Source organism: Micromys minutus (genome assembly GCF_963924665.1).
Source record: "Micromys minutus genome assembly, chromosome: 30".
Lineage (NCBI taxonomy): Eukaryota > Metazoa > Chordata > Mammalia > Rodentia > Muridae > Micromys > Micromys minutus.
Window position 1 is genome coordinate 15,732,565 of NC_137965.1, and position 22,904 is coordinate 15,755,468.

Below are 22,904 nucleotides of genomic sequence, written 5' to 3' on the forward strand. Positions count from 1 at the left end.
TTAAGAATCTGCTATATGCCAAGCAACAGGACAGTGAATTGGTCTTAGCACTCATAATCATAGAAGCTAAACAAATTATAGGCCATAAACATAAACATAAAACTTTACAGGTTGAAGCATCTATGTCTCCCTGAAAGGCATGAGGGGAACTGGCTTGCTTGTTAGCTCGAGCCCAGAGCATAAGAGGCAGCAGGGCTTTGTCTCTGCAATGGGACAGAGGGACAGTCTAAGCAGGAGGTTGATTGTTTGTGGTAAGAAGAAGCAGAGCTCATCTCCCAGTGGTATCCATTTGCATAAAATAAACTGCTACGGTTTGGGATTATTTGTTACATCCTCGCAAGTGGTCCCATCCTGACCTTTAACCCAACAACAGAGGTCAAATGAAGTCAGTATCAGCAAAGCACAGCAAAGCACTCAGAGTAAGACTTGGCTATCCCACAATTCCAGTTTCTTTTCAAAGAGACACAGAAGCATTAGTGATTATAAGACAAAGCCATTTCTGAGCCTGAGGCTGCTGGTCATTTCTCACAGAAGCACCAAATCCTGATGGAAGGGGAAGATGGGACACTTTGTACCCATATGGGAACCCCTTGGAAAAAGAAGAAACATGAGGAGAAAGTTCTAGAAGCCAAGGATGATACACTACCGACCTTCTGGACTGCCGTGGTCAGGTCCAGGCACAGTTGGATGATTTTGTTCTTTGTCGCAGAGAGATCCGTGATCCCTGTGAATGGAGCCCTGAGAAGGAACAAGAACTCTTTAATAAGGGGGTGGAGACGAGACTCCCCCCACATAGAGTCCCACCCCAACAACTGCAATGCATGGCTACTCTGCAGGCTGCCTTGGGTGTTCTGCCTTCAGAAGAAGTAACACGAGGCAATACAGAACCGGAGGTCTGGCTCTTACAGCATCCGAAGGGGCTGTGCAAACTGGCAAGGGGGAAGAGCAAGGAACACTAGCTACTTGAACCTATGAACCGCAACAATAACCATCACGGTAAACTATTCTCAGAGATCCCAGCGGAAACCAATAGCTGTCTAATTGCACTTGAGGCCTGCTCAATAATGATTTCACACCTGTAAATTTAGTCAACTTCCTGTGGCTGGCGAGGCTAACAGAATCCAGAGGACAGTGCTGACTGCAGTATCCTAAACCGGTGTAATGTCTCACTGGGCTCTTAATCTTGTCCTTAAACTCACAGATGTGTCTACTGCTCAGCCCTCATCAAGTAAGGTCCTTGTACAGTAGACTGAGATCATGACAGAACACGAATGGTCAGCAAGCACAGATCAGCTTGCCACGGGGTACCTGCCCCCCAAATAAAAACATTTACAACACAACAGCTCCAGCCAAGGTTCAGGGGAAACTGTGGAAGAGGACACAAGGTAAGGTGGTATGGAGAGGAGGGTGGATCAGGAGGAGTTGTGGGGAGGAGTGCGGGTTGAATATAACCAAGAAACACTGTATGAAAGTCTCAAAGAATTTTTTAAAAATTCTACTAAAAAACAAAACAAAGAACAACAACAACAAAAACAAACAAAGAAGGAATCTGAATGGACAAAGACAAGACAGAACTGGAATGAGCCAAGCCAGGTCCACTAACTGCTTCCCAGCATTCATATCCCACTGCTAGTGCTAATCCCAGTAAAACAACCTTCGGCAGTTTCACTGACCCTAAAGTCATTTGTTCCTGTTGCTGACCTTCAAAGTAATGTTCAAAGGCACCCTAAGAGTTACCCCTGACCCCAGAGTTCCAGGGAGAGGGATACCCAGGGACAATGGCTTCCGTTCCTGAGGCAAAGTCGAGGCTGCTGAGGCCCTCCATGGCCCCGCCCCAGGCTGCACTACACAACAGCTTACCGATCCAACCAAGCCAGCAGGGCCTTGGCAGCGCCAATGAGCTCTACCACCGAAGTCAGAAACTCATTGGAGGGCTTGCGGGACGTGTTCCCATCATAGGCTGGACTCTTCCGCCGGCTACTTATGTAATTCTGCAAATTGTGAGAAGATGCCCGAAGTTTCAGAACCAGGTTCTTCATATTATCTGTTTCAAGGCCATAATTCTGCAGGAAATCGATTCAAGAGAGAAAAATTCAACACTTATCAACAATGTCTAAACTCTCAAGTCCTGCCCACCCCACCAACCCTCCCATATGCCGGCCTGTACTCTGCTCTTCCCTTGGCCTCCTCCTGAATTCTCCCTAGTCCCTTGTTGTGAGATGCTCTTCAGATAGACGAAGGTAACCTGAGTCCATCCCTATCTCTCACGCCTGGGCAGATGACCCCCTTGGGCCAGGACTCCTGACCACTTAGTCCAGAGCCGACTTTGGCTAACTGATACGTAGTACAGTTACTCTTGTGAGGAAAGCTTTTGTGTGCAGCATAATGCTAGTAACTACAAGCTCACACGAGCGCACACACACACACACACGCACACCTCCCTCCCTCCCTCTCTCTCTCTTACACACACACACACACACATCCCTCCCTCCCTCCCTCTCTCTATTACACACACGCACACAAGTGAACACGTGCACACATCAGATATCAGAACCTCAATCCCCAGATGTAACAACTAACAATGTCTCCTAAACATGTCATGCATGTGTTCCCTGGGATTAGTATAGTGCCTTCTGGTTACTCTCCAGCTTGTCACCTATTTGTACCAGGGCTCTCTGTGTGGCCCTCACCACAGCACAATAGGTGTTGAAGAGATAGATTTCCAACTGTTCAGCTCACGCGTCTGCCCGCTTTAGAAACATCAATCTCAGCAACTCAAGGCAGGAGCCTTGGGGGCAGGAGCTGACTCAGAGGCCTTGGAGGGGTGCTGCTTATTGTCTTGCTCCTCATGGCTTGCTCAGCCTGCTCCGGACATCACCACAGCTCAGCCTGCTGGTCCCACCCACAGTAAGCTGGGCCCTCCAGATGAATCATCAATCAAGGAACTGCACCACAGGCTTTGCCCACGGGTCAATCTGGATGGGATATTTTCTTAGTAGAAGTTCCCTGTTCCCAAATGACGCTAGCAAGTATTAGACTGACATAAAGCTAGCAAGCATACTGAGTGTCCCTCATCTTAAATGCTGTGACCAGGCTTCATTTAGATAATTCTAGATGGTTTTGAATTTTGGAATATCTGCATGCATGTGACATATCTTGAGGGTGGGACTCAATTATAAACATAATTATAACGTAAAATGATTCATTTTTGATTTCTATACAGGGAGGCATAACATATTGTAGTGCTAGAGTGTCTGTGCCTTGCCTGTGACCTTACAGAAGACGAGACGAACAATCGTCACTTCTCAATTCGTGCTGACATTCCAAATGTCTCACAGACCCCCCATCGTCAGACAACACAGGTGACCAAAGACGAGGCTGGGATTCCAACCCTGGGCTCAGCATTCCGAGCACCTCCACTTTCCAACACCCAGTCCGAGGGAAAGACAAGACAAGAGATGAACACAGGATGAACAACAGACAAGAATAAGACAAACAGGCGTGACATATGAGTGAACACACGTCACCCAGCAACTAGGAAGCTGAGGCAGGAGCATGGACAGTTTGAAGCCAAGCAGGACTACATGCTGTGTCTCAAAAAGCAAAGAAACAAAAGAAGGAGGAAGAACTGGAAGACCTAGTACAAACTAACCAAGGGTTCATGGACATTCATATTCATGCGTTCTATCTCCTCTGGAGCATCAGGGCATGTCTGAACTACCCGCAGCTGCCTCATTGTTGGGGACAGAGGGGGACAATCTATGCATCTACAGCAAACATGCGCAATTTATACATCCACAGCAAACACGCACAATCTATACACCTACAGCTTACACATATTCAGGAATTTGTAGGAACTTTCTCTTTCACTAAGAAATAATCAATTAATTACAACACGAGGCTTTGGCTTTAGTGGAAATAACTCTAACTTTAGATGGGTTTTATGGGAGGTTTAAATTTGTAATGCTTCTAGTTTTTTTTTTTTTTTTTTTTTTTTCTTAAAGAGAACCTTTTAGGAGCCGGAGAAAGGACTCGGTAGTTAAGGTCAGAGGTTGCTCTTCAGTGGACCCACATTCTATTCCCTGCTCATAGCCTCATGACTCTAGTCCCAGGGAATCCAAGGCCCTCTTCTATCCCCTACAAACACTGCACATACACAGACAAAACATCCAAACACACAGATTAAAAATAATTTTTAAAAGCATTCATTTTAAAAAAGTCAGAGGGGACAGAAGAGCTGGCTCAGCAGCTTTGAACGTTTGCATAAATTTCAGAATATTTCCTGTGATACCGTCAATATTCTATCTAAACCTTATATTCACTTTTTTCCCTGTCACCTTTCCCCTAAAGTCTAGAATATCCTCATTCAATGGATAAGAAGGAATAAGGATAGGTGTCCACCATCATTTTCAATTTCAAAAGCTCACGAGTGGATAAGGAGTCTACAGGACATGCATGTTTGGAAGGGAAGGCCTGAGCCCAGGATGTAGGGGACGCTCCCTTACTCTGTCAACTACCCAGGTACCAACATTCATGAAAGCGCTCACTAAAAACAGAAGAGGCCGATGTTCTACAGCCAACATCACCGGGAATGACTTGAAATTTTGGTTCCTATATGATTTTTGGTTCCTACATGATGCTGACTTCCAGGACACAGCGAAGTTTGGAACACATTTTACTGTTGCAGAAGACCGTAACTGCCTTCTCTGGCAAACCAACTGCTTTAAAAATAAAAATGGAGAAAAGGCTGATATTATAACTGATCCTTTTTTTTTCTGGCTGGGTTTGTTCTGGTTGGTCTCCCCCTCCCCTCAAATAAACTATAAAACTAGAAAGATGAGGTACACATACACTTGCGCATGGTTTTTAAAAGCTGAGAGGGAGATGTCCCCTCTCCTTTGTCCCAATTCCACAACTGAGAACAAAACAGGAATTCTATTAGCTCTTTAGCTGGGAAGAGCCCCACTGTGGTTGGATAATGGGGAAATTCAAGGCTTTCAGGGCCACAACCAAAGGGAAAAGGAAGATTTTCTCGGACTAGCTCTGATGATTATTTCCATGGGCCTTTCCCCTAGAACCTGTCTCCTTCACAAGCTGCTCTTACACACAGTGCTGTAAAGATTCAAATCAAGCTAAGGGCATACCTCAGTGTCAGAGTGTTCAGCATGAGAAGAAGAACAAGAGGGTGAGAAAGAGGAGGAGGGTCTATCTCTAAGACCCTCTGTGGCTCCTTCTGCCTTGGTGTGACCTTGTTAGGCAGCAGCAACCCTCTCCAGGTCTGGGTGAGGAGCTGGGAGGATTCTCGACTGATCAGATGTGAAGGAAAGAGGTAAGATTCTTACGCCTCTAGACCTTGAACTTAAACATACTCCAAAGGTACCATGCCCAGCTTTGCCTCCTCCTCTCTCCAGTGCCTCAGGCTCTGGTCATGTTCTAACATGTGTGACCAAGTAACATGGAATCAAAGTAAACTCACTGCCTACATCTACTAAGTGGCAACCCAAGAAATACGTCATTTGTAGTTTTCTGTACATTATCAGCCCCAGCAAGATCGAGTCAAATAAAAACTACCAGCGAAGACTCCCCTGCTGCCTAACATCAGAGACACAGAGAGAAACCTTTTTGAATGATGTGTTATAGGTAAATGATGACCAGTGAATGGCCTGAGGGGGGACACAATGCAGAGATGCTATCCTGGTCCACACAGCCATTTCCCTCAACTACAGACGTGCTGAGCATCACTCAACACCGGTACTAACTCCAACCCTGTTCACACCTCATCCTCCTCGAACCTTAGAGATACCTCTGTCTTCCACCTCCATCTTCAGGAAACCAGAGCTTCACCCACTTTGCAAGGAGCATAGGTCCCCATGATATTTCTCCCTGCCCACTGAATGTTTCTGGCCAGTGCTGTCCGACAGAACTATCTGCAGTCCTGTGCTCCAATATGGCGGCCACTGGCACCTGCAGCTACTTAGGACTTGTGATAAAGCTAGCACAAGAGAGCTGACTTTTACTTAATTTTAATTAGTCCTAACATAAGCAGCCAGATGTGGCAAAAGCTCCCTCACGAGGACAGGGCAGCTATGGTGTGTGTCAGTTACCCTCTGCCCCTGAAAGTGGAAAGAGGGGGAGGAGGCTTGAACTTGGGATGGTATCCCTTCTTACCCTCTAGCTATAATTCACCAGTTTAGAGACCCCCCTCTCTCTGGTTTAGGTCCTTCTCTGTTCTATCCATCCTTACCATTGCTCCAAAACTTTCCAGTGATTTCTCACCCCTACATCCTTTCTTAATCCAACTTCTGTTTACTTCCTGCCTATCAAATAATAATAATTTAAGAAAATCAACAGCTACTACAACTAGTTTACTTAGAAACCTCTAGAGCCAACTACAGCTCCACATTAACTGACCAGAATCATTCCATGTGAAACACTCCCATTCTCGTAACCCTCCAAAGATCTGCACGGCAGCCGATTAAATACTACTATTTTATGAAGGATTATATGAAGACTAAAGATACTTAATAAAACCATGTCAGACTCTCTCCCACCCAGAAATAAAACATTCACTTGCAGACTCTGGAGGAGAGGTGCCACCCCTGGTCCCCCAGCAATGCAGACAAGGCACACTGCTGTTCAGAATAGGACCCTGGTGAGACTGAGGTCAGAGCCTGGTCTACAGAGGAAATTAGTAGGAAATTGTAGGAGATAAAGCGCAGCTTTAGGTTCTGGCGTGGCTCCAGCTTTGTTCATGTTGGTGCAACACTAAGCTGGAGCAAAGAGGAAAGTACAAAGAGGCTGTCCACAGGTACAAAGTACAAGGTGCTGCTTTTGCTCCTCCCCCTGAGATGCAAGATGTGCTCACAGCTGACATCTGACATCACAGCTGACATCTGACATCACAGCTGACATCTGACATCACAGCTGACACCTGACATCACAGCTGACATCTGACATCACAGCTGACATCTGACATCACAGCTGACACCTGACATCACAGCTGACATCACAGCTGACATCTGACATCACAGCTGACATCTGACATCACAGCTGACATCTGACATCGCCTGCTCACCTCATCTCGTCTGTGGGTTTCAAAGCTCCTTGTTCTCAAAGTACGCCGCAATTGAAAAGACAGACACAACCGTGCACAGCATTCTAGCAGAAAAGACTGCAAAGCTGTGCTGCCCAGAAAGTGTAACAGAAGTAAACTCAAGCATGTTTGGCTCTGAAGAGCAGACAGTTTTAATAACAAACAGGATGCTTGGGCATATCCCCAGCAATGCAGAACACCCACGAACCCGTGGCCACATCGATGCTGACGGTTAGTGTACAGATGAGAAGAACAGACGCCACATTCCCTCAAGGGTCACAGAAGGAGTAGCTTGGAGCAGAGCCAAGATTAGGATACATAAATCCTGCCTCCCAGGCCAGCAAGCAGACCACTTGGCCACTGTGTCTCCCTTGTGACAGCTCATTTATCAGCCACAAATAATTTCCCCATTACTCTCCTAAACAAGAGCGGCGCATCTCAGAGCAGAAGACAGGCTCTGTCCATTTTAAGAAAAAGAACACTCACAATGCAGCGAGCATTATATAATCAAAGGAATGCAGACCAGCAGTGGCGACACCACCGCGCACCTTCGTTCCCACCGCTCTGGGTGATGTAATTGTATATCCCCTTGGCTCCGCTTCAGGGTATTACTAACCCAGCCTGAATGATGGGGAGGGGGAGGGTATCCAACCCCGACAGTTAAGTGAACAGTTTCCTAAGCATGGCATCATGACAAGAGACCTGAGTCTCACCCATGCCAGCCGGTTGGTAAACAAATGGCTTTATGGGTGTTTTTTATGCCACCTCTGAATGAATTACTTAGGAGTCACATGTCTAACCACACAGGACTTGGGCAGAGTCCACACACCTGCCTTCTATGGCGAAGCTCTAGAGCACAGTTCACATTCCTGCCTAGCTAGCCGCCATGCCTTTGGTTGATCGTGTCAAGCACAAACACCAGCTACTTAGACAGAGTATCTGTGAAACTCAGTGCTTTTTATAGTAACGGAAACAGAAGTGAACAGTTAGGCGCTTCTCATTTTGATTTCGAAGATGGCATCCTCATTAACAGCTGTCCCTGTCCTTCTGTGCTTTATAATAGACTGAAAATAAGGCTAATACAGAGCCTTTTCTTTTTAAACAGACAGCACTTCTCTGTACATGAGACAGGAAGCACTTCAGGTTCCGGAGGGACATGTGGTCTCTGTTAGAGACTCTGTCTGTCCAGGCATAAAGACATCCATGACTATGCACATTTGAGTTCGAATAAAACTTTATTAACAGACAGGAGTGGGATGTTTATTTGGGTGTAAATGTGGATAAAGGATAAGATGCTAGAAAGGAGACCAGAGAGGGTAAAGAAAGGTGCGGGGCAAGAGTTAGATCAACGAAAAGTTAAACGCGCCATCGAAGAGGAAAAGAGCTGAGGCAGGTTTGAAGAGGACGGCAGACAACGGTGAGGAGAGAGGGGAGGAGAGAGGGGAGGGAGATCGACTAAAATACACTTTGTTTACAAACATCGTGTTATCTAATGTCCTGTGTGCTAGTATTTAAATTCATTCAATTCAGTGAGGAAAAGAAAGGGCTTAGGGAAGACAGCTCAGACATCTCTGGTAAGAAGCTTGCCTTCTAAGGCCCTACGATCGACACCCAGCACACCGATAAAAATGCAGGGTACAATGGCACAGACCTGAATTCCAGGGGCAGGAGAGGTGTGAACAGAAGGACCCCCGGGGCTTACTGGTTAGAGATGACCCCAATTCCAAGGTGGACAGTGTCTCTTTGGGCAATGCTCAAAACTGTCCTTCAGCCTCCACACAGACACATACACACATGTGCGCATTTAATATGTAAGAGAACACTCACACATACACATGCATACATGCCTGAAAGTGTGCCAGACTAATCTCACGGCTCCTCATTTGTTAGCCTTTCCACCAGAAGCTAGCTGCCTTGTTTTCTCCTCTGATTTTCCCCAAAGCGTCCATTCATCCTCTTAAGAACGTGAAAACGGGCTGAACCCCCTAAGGACCAGAGAGTCATCACAGAACAGGTCGCCTTCTCCCAGACTAACCAGTGCACAGAGAAGGTCCACAGCCTCCAACACCAGCTCTTGGTGTCCGATCCGTGTGACCCCCAGTTCCTCCAGATCCTGGTGGGAGATCTTTAGAAGCTGCTCCCCATCAATCTTCTCCCGCTCGAACTTGTGGACGTACGGCTGCAGGCAGTCATCCAACCCTATGAAAATAAAACATAGAAATCCCGTTATGGTCACGCGGTGCCCTCAGCACTGTCCGCATTTAAATCGGTCTCAGCAGTTGTTGGATATGTGTTCCACCTGAAGGACCCCTTCCCTGTGACATGTTATCTCAAACAGGCTGGACAAGGGCGCTGCAAACTCTCAAATGGAACAGCACAGCATGGCTTTATGACAGACACGTCCCATTTCCTTGTCAACTAAAGGGATAAGCAGCAACCCCCACAGATTTGAATCATCGATATCTGTATTAAACACATGCTATCTGTTTGCTAAACAACCCTTCTCCGGGGACATCACTCCTGTCCCAGCAGGTCTGCCAATCAAGTTGTTGGTAACTGGGACTGGTAACCCAGCCTGGCAACAATACTCCAGGGACAGACTCGGAGAAAATCATGATCTTGATCCATGATATGCAGATACGGGAAGACGGAGCCCGGTCAGAAGTCAGTAGACTCGGCCCTGGTAGTGGGCAGCACTTCTTTGGTCAGTTTTCTGAGAATAAAACCATTTGAGGAAGGGAGAGAAAATGTTCTGAGAGCCTTCCATCCCAAAAGTCTCCCACTAAAATTGAGATAAATTCCCTGTCCAGCTTAAGCCTGTTTGTACTGTGTTTCTGTCCACTGTGACTGAAAATTTTGTGGTGAACACAGCTTTAAAGAACCAGATACCGGCCCCAGGACCAGGGCTTTTTCCAAGTCAAATACTACTCTAAATAATGTCTCGTCTTAAAGTTAAAAACGTGGCTAAAGCAAGGAGACCCGGCAGCCTTGGGAATCTTTTATTCTTGCACGCAGAGCTCCCAGGCCAACTTCTTATCATGTGTTTATGGGAAAAAAATATTACTCCAAAGCAATTAATCTGTTTGACCTTAATAAGAAGTCATCTTAGTATTTCAAAAAACTATATTTATATGAGATGGAAAGAGACAATATTAATACAACTTCAGTCCCCACATGAAGGACATTCAATATATAACTTATCAAAGCATGTGAAAATCATCCCTGAACCCAACACAGATACAAGTATATGAATGCATGTGCGCAGACACACATCTGTGTTCTTGCAAGCACATGTATGTATCTCATTTGAGCTTTCTAAAAACTGTGTCACATGGGTGGGTAGTTGGAAAAAGTATACTCAAATTCCTTCATTTACGTTTGGCAGTGCTTAAGTCATTTAAGCCATATCTTAAAATCTTGCATGGGGAGACAAACTCTATCTCTGCCCCACAGACTTCTGCCACTCTCCTGATAGGACACACAGAAGATAACAAGGGGCTCTAAAACTTACTGGCAGCTGTGATGGTTTGTACACGCTTGGCCCAGGGAATGGTACTATTAGGAGGCATGTGTCATTGTGGGTGTGGGCTTTAAGACCCTTGTCCTAGCTGCCTAGAAGACAGTCTTCTCCTAGCAGCTTTCAGATGAAGATGTAGAACTCTCAGCTCCTCCTGCACCATACCTGCCTGGATGCTGCCATGCTCCTGCCTTGATGATAATGGACTGAACCTCTTAACCTGTAAGCCAGCCCCAGTTAAATGTTGTCCTTATAAGAGTTGCCTTGGTCACGGTGTCTGTTCACAGCAGTAAAACCCTAACTAAGACAGGAGGCATGAAACACAGAAAGGGAAGACGGCTAAACCTTTGACCTTCCCTGAGTAGACATCTATACAAGAGAAGCCGAGTCACAGCAGGAATGCTGAGGACACTGGTGCAAACCCAACCCACTCCAACATCCTTGAGTGCTCTCTGTGGCACATAAGTTAGGCAGACAGTGGAGGTTAGGAGCACTAGTAGGTACTGAGACAGATGCCCCACCTGGGGTCAAAGGGCACCTCACCACTAGCCCATCAAGTGCCTGACACCTACCAATAGCAGGAAACGGTGACAAAGGATAAGACTAGAGGACAGTCCCCTAGCTACCTGTTTTGGCATCCCAGATATTAAAGCTCCTAGCAGGCCTGTGAGCCACAGTCACACATGAAGGAGAGCAATGTCATGGGGACCGAATCTATCACTGCTCCTCTTCGGTGCAGAGCAAAGACAAAAGCCCGAATTAGTCTAGGATCTGCGGGCCACAAGTCTTGCTTTTTTATGTTCTGCCCAGTCCGGTACCCGAGGCAATGTGACATGGGATTATACAAACCCCTCTCCAGCACCTTCCGAAATGAGTAAAAAAGTCGAATCACAAAGCCATCCTTAGCGTCCAGTCACAGACCCTTAGCAGTCTATAGGGCCTTCAGATCACAATGAACAAAAAACACACCACCATATGATGTAGTCATCTCTAAGCCTTGTCATGAGCTAACCTGGTGCTGTTCTCTCCCCCAAGACTCGGCCTTCTCTAGCCTACTCCAACACTTAAAAGGATGTGTCATTAGTCATAAAGGTTGAGGACCACTACATCACACTTAAACCTTGAGACTGAACGGTGTCCAACTAAAACTTGTATACCAACAGCCTAACTCTCAGGGCCGCTGAATGTACTTAGAGAGTCCCCAGTGAAGTTGCTGGCATGCTTTCAACCCATGACCGGCTGTCCTTGCAAGGCAAAAGGATAAGAACACAGCTACACAGAGAGGAGCTGAGAACAAGGGGAAAAGATGGCCACCGACAAGCCACGGGGAGAGGCCTTAGTCCCAGGCTCCCACCTTGGGAAGTGTGAAGCCGTAAATTCACTGATTTCTCTAACATGGGAGCCTCAGGCAAAGCAGACAAAGCTAGCTCTCTGGGTTCATACTCATCCACACGTATAGCCATTTCCCCTCATGGACCAGTGGGGCTCATACTGATGATACTCATGGTGCCAGGAAAGATCATTACTCAAAATTCAGGCACAATGCTAACAGACTGGTTCCTGTCAGTTTGTATGAATCAGTTCTACCACTGAACTTACCGTGCTACAGTGTTTGGCTAGCACACACACAGGTCTGGGTCCTATCCCTGGCACCACATAAAAGCAGGCATGGTAACACCTGTCGCCCCCCAACTCAACAGGTAGAAAAGCAAGAAGGGAGATGCTCAGTGCCAGCCTCAGCTATACAGTAAGTTTGAAACCAAATGGAATACATTAAAACCTCTCTTTAAAAAAACATTTTTTTTTAAACAATGGAGAAACTATGTAGCATGGCTACTAGAGAAACAGTACCCAGTAAGGTAATAAGTAAGGAAAAAGACCAGAGTCCTGCTTGAATTCCCACAAACCACATAGGGTGTCAGAAGCAGAACTAGAGCCCTAAGGAAGCACTTGGGGCCTAGAGAAGCCTGGGTTTTAACGAACATTCTAGAGCACAGGTTTCAGTAGTCGGAGACTGAGGGCCGCAGGTCACAGAACAGTGAGCACGGCCTTGCGGCTTCTAAGGTACATAAGCAGTCTGAGCTCAAGTCGTCAGAAGCTCGGAGAAGCTGGATTATCCAGTGCAAGCATGCTAAGGACAGACCCTAAAGTTCACACGCTTTCCTGTAAGGTGGCACAGACTCCAAATGGCTGTCCCTTAAACAGCACTGCCACGGAGCTGTACCAGCCCAGCCCACCGAGAGTACAATTAGGCATTCGCAAACAGCTAATTTAAACTATTGCGTAGTCCCACACTAGAGGGGGCTCAGACCAGAGTAAACAGCGTCAGGGTCCGCTGCAAGCCATTCTTGTACCTACTGTCGACCCTGTCTTTGAGGAGCTTATAAGAGATATATGATTAAGTAGAATTCAGTTAAACACAAGCCATTTGCCCAAATCTGATTAAACACACAATGGGAAGTGAAGAAAGTGAAGCAGGGGCGGGCCAGCTCCCTTCATCCTGATTTGTTTCCAGAGAGGTGAGTGACTCTAACAGCCCCAGGGGCATAATAATAATAATAATAATAATAATAATAATAATAATAATAATAATAACAATAATAATAATAATAATAAAAAAACGAAAACTAGATCACAGTGTTATAAAGGGCTTAGCGCATAGCAAAACATGTGACAGACGTTCTTTATATTTTGTTAAATAGAAGGGGGGGAAAAAAAACAAACATGATTTATTTGAGTCTTCAACTTTCTAAGTGTGTGGAGTTGTTGCCAAGACACAGATACTGTCAAATGCTTAGCTGGTCCCCTCTAAAACAAAGTTAATTGGGAATGGGGGACGGGGAGGGGCATCTTAACAGCCTATACGCAGAGGTTGTTTCCAAATTTGGATGCTTGTGGGTAGCAAGAATAACTGGCTAGTTATTCCTGAGAAGTCACAGAGGGAGGACTGCGTGTTTGCTTTTGAAGGGGAGACTGCAGAAGCCTTTGAGGAGATGAAGGGCTACATCTAGGCCTCATCCCCAGCCTTCCGCTGGCTAAAGTCTCACTTAAAGCTAGTCACAAAAATGGCCACTTCCAAGGACCCAGCAACTGCCAAATGCCATTGATAATCTTCTTCACACAAACAAACAAAACCTGGTCTCCTCTCCTGCTATCCCCATGTCCTCTCTGACCCTGTGCTCTCTCTCACATTCTCTCCCTGACCTTCTTGGCATCTACGGCAGACCTTCTTCCGTTCCTTCTCTGCTGATGTCTCTCCTGATGTTTCCACACTCGGGTCCCTAACATTTACCTTAAATTTTGCAAGTTTCAACCCCAGATTACCTAACCTCTTCTTGGTAGTGGTCTGCAGTGGGAGGAAGGGGGAAGGGGTAAGCCCTTATCAACCAAGAATTTAAATTCTGTTTCCCAGTCTGTGGGGAAGACTAGGTTTTTCTACGTAGCAAATTAAGAAAATGCAGAAACTTTACTTGTATTTCATGACCCCCCCCCCCCCAGAAAAAGCACTGGGAAGATTTTCAGCTTACTTCAGGTTACTAATGTGACCCAACTCAGGTAAAGTCACTGGGTTTCTCAGATTCCTGTGTGCCTGAAAGTGCAGGGACCCAGTGCGCATCCCTACGCTGAGACAGGAGAGTGCTGAAGTCCAAGTTCTGGCCCATGATGTTTGCTATTTACTTTTAACACAACCAGATTTTGTCACACCAAGTCCTAAGGAGAGCCTTAAAGTTGTGGCTACACAAAAAAGACACAAGGCAAGCTGTTAAAAACATCAAAACTGGGCTGGCAGGGCGGTTCCGTTGATAGAGACACTTGCCATTCGAGCCTTATGACATGAGTTCAGTCCCCAGGACAGGAACAGGAACAGGAGAGAACCGATTAGAACAAGTTGATTTCTGGTTCCCATGGCACACACATGTGCACACACACAGACACACATGATGGTTTAAATGATACGTATCTTGCATCATTCTGGGAATTTGAATGTCTGTACTCAGTTGGTGGAACTGTCTGGAAGGGCTGGAGGTAAGGTCGTCTTGGAGGAAGTATGTCACTGGAGGCTGTCTTTGAGAGTCTGAAGGCTCATGCTATTTCTAGTTGGCTCTCTCTGCTTCCCGCCCCGTAGCTCAAAACGTGAGCTTTCTCGGCTTTCTGCTCCACCCTCTGGAACCGCACGCCGGATAAGCTCTTCCTTCTGCAAGCTTCCGTGGCTGAAGAAGAGTTCAGCACAGCAACGGGGAAAACTGACCAATATCAATGTTTCCCGGTTTTAAAAATATCTTTACAACTCTATCTTGTGTTTTGAAAAATGTTTACTTCTTAAATAGCACCATGTTCCTGGAAGTGTAGCACTCGCCCATATTGCTTGCAGATACAGGTCATTTCTATGTTTTTTTTATATGTCATGGTGTTTTAGACTGCATACATGTGTGTATGTGTACCACATGTGTGCCTGGTGACCTCAGAGGTAAGAAGAGGGCATCAGGCTCCCCGGGACTAGTGTTACAGATGATCATTAGTACCATGTGCATGCTACGGTCCATGGGAAGCACCGGATACTCAGCCATCTCTCCAGCCCCTGAATGTCTACTTCTCACGGTAGCTGTGCACACGACAGTTACCTGCTTTAAGAAAAGCAAGCATAACCCGCATGACCTGGGAGAGAACTTCCCAAAGGTCTCTAAATGTCTTGGTCCCTACCACACTTGAGGGGTTCACTCAGGACACAATCACAAAGGAAATATTGGGCTCCTTCCAGCTGTCAAGATGTGTACACGGCCTCACCAACCCCAACATGTTCCCACCATGAGCAGCCACACCAAGGCCTAAAGCAATAGACCAGCCAGCAAAGGAACAAAACTCCAAAACTGTGCGCCATCCGAACTTTTCCTCTTCTGAAGCTGACTACCTCATCCCCGCCTTTCCTTCTGAACAGTCACAGCTATTCTCAGCCATTGCCTGGTTTCTACAGGAATCTAGGAGACGGGTATTGTGTTCAGTCTCCTCCTCCTCATAACCCTCTGGAGGTCGGCCGAGCAAACCCGCCTTTCTCACAGCCAAGGCCATGCTAACATGGAGCCACACACCCTCTTGGGATCTTCACTACAATCCCACCTTCCACCCACTCACCCAGTAAGTGAGGCTGAGAGAATGCTCATTTCTGATGAGTTTTCCCCAAAAGCCCCAACGCCGTGGATCACAGCTTTGCATACGCACCCTGAGGCCAGTTCCAGTGTGCCTGTGTCCTGAGCACTTCTGAGCAGCAGCATTGCTGAGTGGGTGTGCCAAGGCCGGACTGAGCCTGGGAGCCTAAACTCACTGCCTGGCCCTTCACAGAGAAAGTGTGCAAGCCTTTGCTGCGGCTTTCTGCAGTGACCAGCAGTGACATGTCCACGGTGGTGACACACCAACCAGGCAGAAAAACAGACCAAGCCAGTCTATCTGAAATCAAGTGACCCAATATCTTGTCTGACAGTGAGTTTTTAAATTCTGAACATGTTCCAGGAGACTCCCTTTATCTGCCTGAGGTTACCTACTGAAGTGTAATTTGCACACAATAAAATGTGCCAATACTCGATATATGTTTGATGAGTTTTGACTGATGTGTACAGTCATGGATCCATACTGCCTTCAAGATCTATGCATTTCCACCTCCCTAATGAAAGCACCCCTGTCCATGGCCAACTCAAAATGAACCCGATTTGCCATCTAGGCTGAATGTCAAGGGTTGCCTAAGCGAAGATGCATCCTGTCTTCTGGACCTGTAGATCAGTAAGCACGCAGTATGCCAACATCCTCACAGTATGCCAACATCCTCACAGGCTGCAAGTTGTGGCTCTTGTCTAACCCGTTCCCTGAGAGGCTGCTGATTTAAGCTACTTTGAAGAAAGGGCACCAGGACCAGACATTAGATCTAAACAATGGGTTGGAAGCTCTAAGGAGCCAGGAACCCTACAAATCTAAGAATGAATGCTTCTGAGAGACAGGCAGACTGAACAAATTAACTTTACTTCTATGGGAAAAAAAGAAACTCCTCAAAACCTAAAGTCCAAACATCCTCAGAACTGATCAAATAATTAGCAAATGAATGAACCTGTTCAGTCTTCAGAAAAACCAAGTATTAGCTGATGAGGAGCTAGGCTTTCTACCTGCCTGAGCTGAGAGCTGGCCCTCCCCGCTCTCCTCTCTGAAGCAGTGATCCTCCCCACCCCTGCCCCCTCCCATGTCCTCCCAGAGCACAGCACATGCTGGAGATCTAGCTGGTGGGTTGAGTGCCCTAGAAGCTCAGTGAAGAGCCACCAAAGCATTTTCTTTTGTCTACAGAATGAGCAACTGATCCTGAAACGGAGGAGCACAGAGCAAATCACTTGTAGTGTATCAAACTGGATGTGGGAGAAAGTAATGCTAATGATTAAAAAAAAAAAGTTTGGAGTCAGGGCCATTTAGGAAAAAATGGTTTGTGCATTATAGAAGAGTTATTAAAACACAGCATGCAGTCGACGCCCTGAAGAAGCAGACCCAAGCTAAGTGTGGAGACAGCGAGCACTAAGGCACTTTCTCCCAGAAGCTAAGTCAGATTCAAGCTGGTAACTCACATCCTCCAAGGTTGATGTCCCTCTGGAGACATCAGAGACAACCAAGAGGCAGCCACTATGGCATTCGCTACATAAGACAATATATGCTTGAAGAAAATCTGACCCTGGCAAGCACATTCGTTCACACAGGTTAAAGGACAAAACCCTCAGCTCAGGACTCCCGTCGTCCCCGTCATCCACCACACAACATGCAAGGATCTGCCTGCATTGATGTTTCTGATCTGCTGGACACTGACCCTTGCTGAATGTTTTCAGAGAAACTGACTGCAAAGGTACAGCCTCTCACACCCAGCCTGTACCACCCAAGCAGATCCAGCACAACCTGCCACACAACAGAAGGGCCCATCTTCCACCTCCCAGCATCCTCCACCTCCCAGCACCCCCATTCTCTAATATCCTTTATCTCCCAGGATCCTTTATCTGTCAGGATCCTTTGTCTCTCAGCATCTTCTATCTCCCAGGATCCTTTATCTTTCAGCATCTTCTATCTACCAGGGTCCTTTATCTCCCAGGATCCTCTATGTCCCAGGATCCTTTATCTGTCAGGATCCTTTGTCTCTCAGCATCTTCTATCTCCCAGGATCCTTTATCTCTCAGCATCTTCTATCTACCAGGGTCCTTTATCTCCCAGGGTCCTTTATCTCCCAGGATCCTTTATCTCTCAGCATCTCTGTCTCCCAGGCTCCATTATCTCCCAGAATCCTTCATTCTTCGACATCTTCCTCTCTCTCAGCATCCTCTGTATTAGTCATGAAGCAAAGAGGCCAAAGTGGGGATAGGAGAAAGGACAGAAGAAGACATTATCTGAGATCATTTGAAAGTTCACCTAAGAAACTAATGCTTACCGAAATGACTAAAGAGAGCTGACATGCAAGTTAGCCAACTAAAGTGCCAATGGTCTGAAGAGTGGATGACAATTCAGACATCTGAAGCGATGCCCATGAGCCCTCTTCCTCAAGGCTCTCATCAAAACATGTGTAATGAATTCCAATATACTGAGTCCATGAGAGGAAAACATACACTGACCAGCACATGTGCACACATGTGCACATACATGTGTGTAACTGCCTCTATAAACGTGTGTCTCATGGTTGAAGTCAAGCCAGAAAAAAGGCAAATGAGTGTTAGATTTCAGAAACAAAAATCAGAATTATGTTGGTGATCATTACACAGAACAGGATACTCAAGTTTAAAAAAAAAAAAAAAATACAGGGGCCAGGAGAGATGGCTCAGTGAGTTAGAGCACTGACTGCTCTTCCAGAGGTCCTGAGTTCAAATCCCAGCACCCACATGGTGGCTCACAACCATCTGTAATGGGATCTGATGCCCTCTTCTGGTGTGTCTGAAGACAGCTACAGTGTACTTATAGATAATAAATGGTTCTTGAGGTTACTTGCTGTCAGGCAGAAGAAACTGCCTCGTCTAAGTCTGCAGTGCTCAGACTGCGGGGGAAGGGGCGCATGAAGGAGAAGAAAAAGGTGCTTCAAGCATCTAGCTGTGCCCCTTGCATCTGTAGCATAGCGGATTGTGCCCAAACTGCAGATTATACAGATCTAAAAAACAAAGCCAGCAAAATGGCTCAGTTTCTGACAGCACCTGACATACATCCTGGTGACCTGAGTACAATTCCTGGAACCCACACAAAGGTGTAAGGAGAGAATCAATTCCACAAAGTGACCCTCTAACCCCCACATGAGCTGCGTGTGTGTGTGTGTGTGTGTGTGTGTGTGTGTGTGTGTGTGTGTGTGTGTGTGTGTATACACACAAGAGGTTTGACAGACACACACACACACACACACATATGCTAATAAAGTTTTTAAAGTAATAAAATAAAGCCTCCACAGTGGCTACAACTATAGCCGATGACCATCTTAGACTGAGTAAAAAGAAGCATTCAGCAGTTTACACAGCAAGTTTAAGCACACACAGCATTAGGGACAAGCAGCCCAGACCAATGACACAATGGCCCCAGCAGCAATCCTGCCACCTGGGCCTCAGCCCCAGTCCTTGCTTGCTGTCAATCTTATCCAGTGGAAAGTTTCACGAGATCTATCTCCTGCCTTCAGGAACTCATGGAAAACTGCCTCTTCCAACCCAGTCATCAGATCGAACTGCATGGTCCAAATTCCCAGGCTGAGGGTTCAATTAACCTGAATGAATAAGGGCTTCTGTTCCCAGGGCACATCCCCAAAGGCTCTCCCGTGGATCCTTGTGGTGGCCCCAGGGCTTGCTGACCAGGTTGCTATTACATCAGCTCACTGACAGGGAGTCATCAGAGGCAAAGCTAGGGCGGGACACTGTTCTCTAGGCACCAGAGCCTTGCCTGAAGTGCTCGAAGAAGAAATTAATGTGGGGGTAGGGAGGGTTAGGCAAGACAGAGAGCAGAGTCCTTGTGTGCTCAGTACTTCTTTCTTCAGGGTCCATGGCGAGTCCGGCATAAATGGTGTAAGCTATAGGTCACCTGTCAATAAATGCAGCCAAAAAAAGGCACAACATACTGACACAACATACCAACACAACATACCCATTTTATTACCCAGGGGAGAAGCAGGAGGCCACACTGCTGCCTGACTCTGTGACTTACTTATTAATCCCTCTGTACCTTTCCTAGTGTGAAAAGAAGAAAGGTTTACAGTATGTTCCTCATAGGGGTTAGCTGGGTGGTTAAATGTATTAAAGTGTGTAAAGAGGTTGTGATTCTCAAAGCATTTACAAACAGGGCCAGTTGCATAGTTAATGCATAATTTAAGTGTTTGGAAAATACAAACAGATGAGAAGAGAAAGGAAAGGGAAGGCGAGGAAAGGTTAGAGTGTAGGGGAGAGGGAAGATGAGAAAGGCAGAGGGCTTTCAGGGGCCTCGTATGAAACTAGGCTTAAGTCACACAACCACTGAAAGGCCATACCCAGCCTTTCTCCAGACTGCTGACCTGTTCGAAGCCGGTATGCCTCAGGAACATTTCAGGACCTGACGACAAGAAAGTGGCCTTGTGTAGCTGCTGCTGGTGCTGTGACGTGGCAGGAGTTGGGGAGAAGGGCACTCAAGTGAGGAGGGCAGAGGAAGACAGACAGACAGCAGTGGCACCAGACAGACAGCTGCCATAGAGAATGGAGCAGTTCTCTCTGCAGGCCATGCTGAACCTCCACTGTGAGTTTTTACCAGGGATTTTACTGAGATCTGTCACATGATCTCATACGACTCACCGTGCAAGGGTGTTTTAGTGTACTCGGTGCTTTGCCACAAATTTAGACTCTTAACAACCAAGAAAATCTTGAAATTTCCACCATCACTCCCCTTGTCCCACCATGCCACCTTTGGACAACTGGTCTACCTTTCATCTCTGGATGCGCTTAGATGCTTCACACATAAACAGTTTCTACACACTTTACACACAAGACCACAGAATAGGGGCCTGGAGAGAGAGATTGCTCTTGCACAGGGCAATTGGACAGGACTTGGGAGCATTGGGAGACTGTACCTCCAGCTCCAGGGAATTTGACGCCCTCTTCTGGCCTCCACAGGCACTGCACTAATGTGCACATATACACAGACAATAGTCATCTACCTACAAGGTCCATCCTCCAGCCTAAATTCTGATTTCACACCAGCAAGGAGAGGTCAGCTGATCACACTAAGGCATGACATTCTTAAGGTTTGATACTCCCTTCCTGGAATCTATCTGTGTGTGCTCCTTCCCTCCCTAAGACACAGCCAGGTTTACTTGAGCTCTCTGTTCGCCATGAGGTCTTGTGCACTGCCTGGCACTGTTACAAGAGTTGAATGGATGACAAAGAAAAGGAAAAGCCGAGATGAGGTTCAAGAGCTGGTTGGAGAGGTGGCGGTGGGTAAGGCTGTAGGCCCCACCCATCATGATCCATCTACATGTGCTTATCTGGCTCCCTGGTTTTCATTTCAGTTTTCCCTTTGCCAGCTATGCACTGCACTTCCCGCTAGCTCTTTGGCACAAAATTCCAATATGATTGCTCTAACTGTGGCTTGTATATGTACATTGGAGGCCAGAGATCAATGCCAGGTATTATCTTTGATATCTCACACACACATACACACACGCACGCACACACACACACCACTTATCTTTTGAGACGTGGTCTCTTTCTGAGCCTGACACTCAACAATTGGCTAGACTTGCTGACGGGCACACTCCAGGCCTGTCTCTGCTCATCCTCCCCTGTATGAACCTGGGTCTTCATGCTTGCATGGTAGATACTTGACCAAGGGAGCCATCTCCCCAGTCCTGACCAAGGTTACTAACTGAAGTATTCTACTCATTATCTGCAGGGTTGGGGGGCCAGGGGACTAGGAGAAGCAGGTTTAGAGCATGAGCAGGTTGGTGTCCAAACCAAGGAAATCTGGTTCTGAGATCTGCAGCAGGAGGACGCTGCCCCACTGTCCTGTGCCTGCACGTCTCAGTGCACATAACCCTGTACTCTCCAACCTTTCCTCACTAGATGAGGCCATGGAGCTGGTAGCAGGTTAAACTTCATTTCCCCCTTGTAAGGTCACATCCAGCAGCACCTGGAATTCTTCCTCATGCAAATGAGGCATCCCAGCACCCTTACTCTGGCCAATGATGTGCAATCACCCGGGTAGCCTCTACTAACCCCACAAAGGCTTAAATAGCTTCTCCCCTCCCCACCCCCAATAAACTAAAACAGTTCTCCTAAGCTGCTCCCAGATGTGTGTTCTCTGTCCTCACCCCCACAGACGACCAGCCCAGCTAAGCTGCCCTCCCTCCAGTCCAGCCCAGTACAGAGCGGCCTGGCTAACCCAAGGGGGGAGCTGGACATGGGCAGGTGATTCTCTAGGACATTCTGGTTGTACCACACTGTGGGGACCAACACGGACACCCGCTGCTCTCTGCTACTTCCATGTTGCTAATCACACCCCCTCCTCTCTCATTTTTCCAAAGCTGGGAAAGGAGCCAGTCCTTGGCTCTGACTAGCCACGAGACCCAGAGTGGATGACACGGTCACTTCACCAAGCCCATCTCCACCCAGCTTGTACAGAACTCCGACTTTCTGTTCTCCCATTCTGCCTTCTTCGTGCCTGTATCCAGAGCCCTGTGAACAGAAAAGTTCCAGCTACAAAGCCAACCCCATCACTAGGTGTCTTCATTCCTTCTCTACTGCTGAGATAAGGCACCGTGACTGAAGCAACGTATCAAGGGAAGGATGTATTTGGGCTTATGGTTCCAGAGGGCATCAGCACGACTGAGGGGAAGCGTGTCAGCATACGGCAACTGGGCCTGAAGGTGAGAGTCGGGGGCTCGTATCTTGAACCACAAATGGGAAGCGGAGAGAACTCACTAGAAACAACCCATGGCTTTTCAAACCTCAAAAGCCACCCTGAATTACACACTTCTGCCAGCAAGGATAACTTCCTAAACCTACCTAAACAATAACACCAGTTAGGGGCCAAGTATCCAACGCAAGGAGATGGGTGATACTCCATTCAAATCACTACACCAGGGCACGGTAGTGGCACCATCTGTACACAGTGGGCCTGGGAGAAGCCTAAGTTCATACAGACCCATCGAGAACAAGTGCTTCTAACCTAACATATTCCCGGACTCTGTGTCCAATACCATTTGTGCATGAAGCAGGTGATTTGCAGACAGCCAGATGTGTGTTGCTCAGCTGGAATTACGCCTGGTTGTAGAGATCCAGAGTCATTAGCCTC

General features: G+C 46.9%; 1 protein-coding gene across 1 annotated transcript in view; it reads right to left on the minus strand.

Annotated features, from left to right (window-relative positions):
* Positions 1–22,904, minus strand: part of CNKSR3 (CNKSR family member 3) — a 90,679-nt gene that overhangs the window by 31,696 nt on the left and 36,079 nt on the right. The window contains exons 2-4 of the mRNA XM_080941653.1: positions 9,129–9,292; positions 1,861–2,063; positions 651–738 (exon numbers count right to left, since the gene is read on the minus strand). Of these exons, the coding sequence (XP_080797779.1) occupies positions 651–738; positions 1,861–2,063; positions 9,129–9,292 (455 nt within the window). The remainder of the gene's footprint in view (positions 1–650; positions 739–1,860; positions 2,064–9,128; positions 9,293–22,904) is intronic.